The following is a 4,137-nucleotide window of genomic DNA, read 5'->3' as shown; positions in this document are numbered from 1 at the left end:
GGAGAAGTTTTTACTGAATCATTAGAGCTGAACAGGTAATGAAGAAACAGGTTTACATTTTAGGTCACATGAATGAGTTGAAGTTATGAACTGTTTCTGAGAGACAAATAACACCAGGATCCTTTTTTAGGTAGCTGACAGCTGGTAACTGTGCAGGGGCGGGTCTAGCAAAGTTTTGCCAGGGGCCAGGTAGGGCATTAACAAGGAAAGGGAGACACAAAGACATAATTTTCTTTCTTATTCTCATTTAAAATGTCTAGCTTTTAATAAATAATTGTTCTAAATCTTACTACCAAAGTGGTGATCTGGTTAAATGTATAGAGATCCATTATTGTATGTAGTAAATATTAAGTCTAATATATGCCCTAGTAATAGTAGTACATATAGCACTTTTTCCTTTGGGAAGGTACGCTGTCTGCGCTGTCTGCCACTGTATTGAAGAAAAATGTTGAATCTAATTATTATAGAAAAATAATTGATTTCTGTGCATTAAAGTAGATTACGTCAATTAAGCATTATCAGGCGGAGGGTGCGGGGTGGTTTCCTAATATTTTTGCTGGGAGTTGGCAGTCCTATTAGTTAGTTTAATATTTCTATGTACTGTTTAGAATACCTGAATAAGGAGGATGGTGTAAGTTTTTTAGGTTGATCAGTATTGCTGAAGTATAAAATATTTTGGGTGCAGTGTATTTTTTGCATACAGGTATAACAGAATAGCTTTAATGTTTTGTTTTTAAAACTGAGTATGAACTTATACAAAATGCAGCAAAATATTTATAAAAACAGTTTTATTTATTATAAAATACACTATATCGGATTCATATCGGCAGATAATCAAATTTATGATATCGGTATCGGACATAAAAAAGTGGTATCGTGCCATCTGTAGTTTGCACAGAGGCACAAGTAAGATTTGTTTTGTTACAAGGGAGTATCATGAAGTAATGCACTAATGGCTTGGAAACGGTAATTGTTTGTCTTTCTAAAGTTTATTTTTTTTTATTTGTCTTCCTTTTCTGGCAGATTTTCTTCCCCTTATGTGTTACTGTTTATTCAAGAAGATGGTGTTATTTTGGTAAGTACATGCAAATTCCTTACATATTTATCACAACAGTATTTGTCACAGTATTGCAGGGACAAGTTTATCTATCTCATCTTAAGGGTTCTTGTGATTATTAATACTGATATTAATTAATATCAATTAATATATATGATTAAATTTCTTTTATCCAGGACAAAAGAAAAAAAAAACTTGCGAAAGTGAAATGAAAAACAGGAATTTAGTTCTTGTGAGTTAAGAGGATGCAGAGCATAGGGTTAGATGGAGGTGGATCATTCACTGTGGTGATCCCTGAAGGAAACAGCCAAGAGAAAAAGGATCAGATTGCAAAAAAAAATGTGGTTTGTTTGCATACATGAGTCTTTACGGTACCCACAGGACTCCTGAAGTATAAGTACTCTGAAGTTTGCAGAGCAATTTCAGAGATGTTTGAGGCTTACATGGCAAGCATGTTTTTAGTTGCACATCTAAATTTTCTCTGCTCTCTGTTGCTGATGGCAGAGTTCTGCCCCGCTGACCTCACAGGTGAGACACTCCCACCAGTGGACAAAGAGCACAGGAAAATGTGTTGCCAACCACCTGAAACAGACAAATATCTGCTTTTTAAAACCCTTTAAACCCGTTAAATGGACTGATGCCATTCATTTCTTCTTTGATTAACAGTAGTAACATCCTTCATGCACTGTATACTAACCCATATGATAATCATGCTTTATGAAGTGATGGCAATTGCATTGTAGCATTTAATGAAGAAATAACAAAATAATCATACCAATGATTAAGCACCAGTCTTCTTTTTTTCTGTGTGTGTGTGGTGTGTGTGTGATGCAGGTAAATGCTGAATTCCAGTGTATTACAACACTTCAACTGGAGACGACCTTCGCGGCACAGTTAGACAGAATTACACCTCAGTTGATGACAGTTTTCCAGAAGAAGGGCGGTGTTTCTGGGCAGAAACTTGCCCACCACTTGCAGATCATGCAAGAGGTAAACCTGAATATTGCAAATTCTATTTGGATTTCTTTTGTCTTAAGTGGCAGGTCACTGGTGAGTCCAATAAGCCGTTTTAGGTGACCAGCCAAGCAATCTAAATTTTGAAATTTCATATATAAATTTTATTTACTATCTTTGAACTGACATATGATAAAATTTACTTATTGCGAATTTCAGACATTGTTCTTTTTTCCAAATTGGTTTAATCAGCAACTCTCTTTAAACAGGCTGAAAGTGATGTTAAAGTGAAAAGGGAAGCAGTTCTCAGGGCACTTTGCCTCTACCTTGGTGAAGAGGACGGAAGCCTTATTCGGGAGTTCTTTGTAAGTCATTTAAGTCATTGTAAGCAAGTCATCTATACACACACTTTTTAGATAGATATCTGTGTGTGTGTATTACACACACACACACACACACACACACACACACACACACACACACACACAAACGACTAGATTGGAATTTAATTGTAGAGTTAATTGTTTTTTCTTTTACCTTTTTATTAAATGTTTAGGACATTGAAGGAGATGATATCCAGAGAGACCTGAAGAAGCACACCATGGGCATTTATGTCATCAACAGGGAGGATGGACAAAATGGACATTATGATGACATTGGAATATTTGTTGAAGGGGAGATAGTCATGGACAACATTGGATCTCTGGCCCAAGCTTGTGCATTGATGCTTGGAGTAATCTATGCACTAAACCTAGCCTACCCCAAGGAATTGAAGGACTATTATGAATTCATTTAGAAAGTGTTGATGGGATTGGATGGTGAAAAGCTCTCCCCCAAAGTCTTTGGGCTGAAGAACAAAATTGCTACTGGATAGGAAGATTTCTAAAATAACACATCAAGAGAATGCTGTTATGTAAATTACCAATGACTGGTGCTCTTGTGAATAGGAGTGAAACTCTTGTACAACCATCATTTGTTCTGTGTTATGTTTCGATTGAACATTTTAACTTTCAATAATGAATGTTTCACATGTGGTACATTTGAGTAGCTTGAAGAGCAACTTTGTAATTATTCAGTTATAGCTGCTGCCCTGCGTATAATCAGTGTTAACTCAACCGAATAAAACAAAAACAAAAAAAAAAACATTCATGATTACCACACTGCAGCACACTGGTAACACTTTAAAGACTATTAATTGTTTTGAAGCGAGTATGTTAGGTCAGAAAATATGTAAAACATTCAGAATCTTCAAGGAAGGACTAGAATGGAAAGACAGTGGTCAATAAGCAGTAAGGAAAACACAAGTTTAATTTTAAGTCTAATTACCTTATTAAAATGCAATTTCTAAATATGGATCGCAGAACAGCAAGTCTGAAACTGGTTAGTTTGTGGATGCATCAGTTTCTAATTGTGATACATTATACTGCTGGTAGTGTTTTATTCTTTTATGTAAGAAGGTTTTTTTTGTTTTTTGTTTTTTTTATAGAGGAAGAGAAACATTGGTTAACCTTTCCCTTGTCTGTTGTTTCTGTTTTGTTTGAATACAGCTTTTTAAAGCTACTAGTTCATAGGCAAAAGTTTTGTAATTTGTATTATACAAATTGCAGCAATTTTTCTTAGAGATGTGGATTCTTATTCTGTTTGCAACAAATTTTGCATTAATAAATGATGTGAAAGAATGTTGTAGTTTTCATTATTGACGTTTTTAAAAACTACAAATCAGGGTAAGCAATATTTTTTAAGTAAACTTAACTTAATTGAAATAGAGAGAAATTAACAATTTGATTGATTTGAATATAAGTTTGGGACATAAGTGTAAAGGAAACAAATTATTCTGGTACATTTAACACGACCTTAGTTGGAATTACTAATAATATTTGACTAAGTTGTATCCACAACAGTTAAGTTAAAGTAGCTTAAAAATATATGTTGGTTTTACTCGCTTAAATTAAATTCAGTGTACTTAAAAAATATTTCTGGATTCAAACAAATTTATTTCGTGCAACCACTTGTCATAAAAAAATTGAGTAAATTGAACAAAACATTTTTTTCAGTGTATCTCACCACAACGTAGCGCCGAAAAAATTATGTAATTCTAGTTTAATCAAGGTCAAGGTCAGATTTAT

At 34.1% G+C, this 4,137-nt stretch overlaps 1 protein-coding gene across 1 annotated transcript; it reads left to right on the top strand.

Moving 5' to 3' along the window:
* The first annotated feature begins 1,024 nt into the window (after positions 1–1,024).
* LOC146701074 (uncharacterized) lies at positions 1,025–3,488 on the top strand. Its single transcript, XM_085467411.1, has 4 exons — positions 1,025–1,075; positions 1,892–2,047; positions 2,281–2,376; positions 2,568–3,488. Exons 2-4 carry the CDS (start codon positions 1,976–1,978, stop codon positions 2,805–2,807), a joined length of 408 nt encoding a protein of 135 aa, XP_085323537.1. The 5' UTR covers positions 1,025–1,075; positions 1,892–1,975; the 3' UTR covers positions 2,808–3,488.
* The last annotated feature ends 649 nt before the right edge of the window (positions 3,489–4,137 follow it).

Source organism: Copadichromis virginalis, linkage group LG9, assembly GCF_057382275.1.
Source record: "Copadichromis virginalis isolate Kocher_CV1m ecotype Utaka linkage group LG9, C_Virginalis_male_GT1.1, whole genome shotgun sequence".
Lineage (NCBI taxonomy): Eukaryota > Metazoa > Chordata > Actinopteri > Cichliformes > Cichlidae > Copadichromis > Copadichromis virginalis.
The sequence above is the reverse complement of the archived record's forward strand: the minus strand, read 5'-3'. Positions and strand labels throughout refer to the sequence as shown.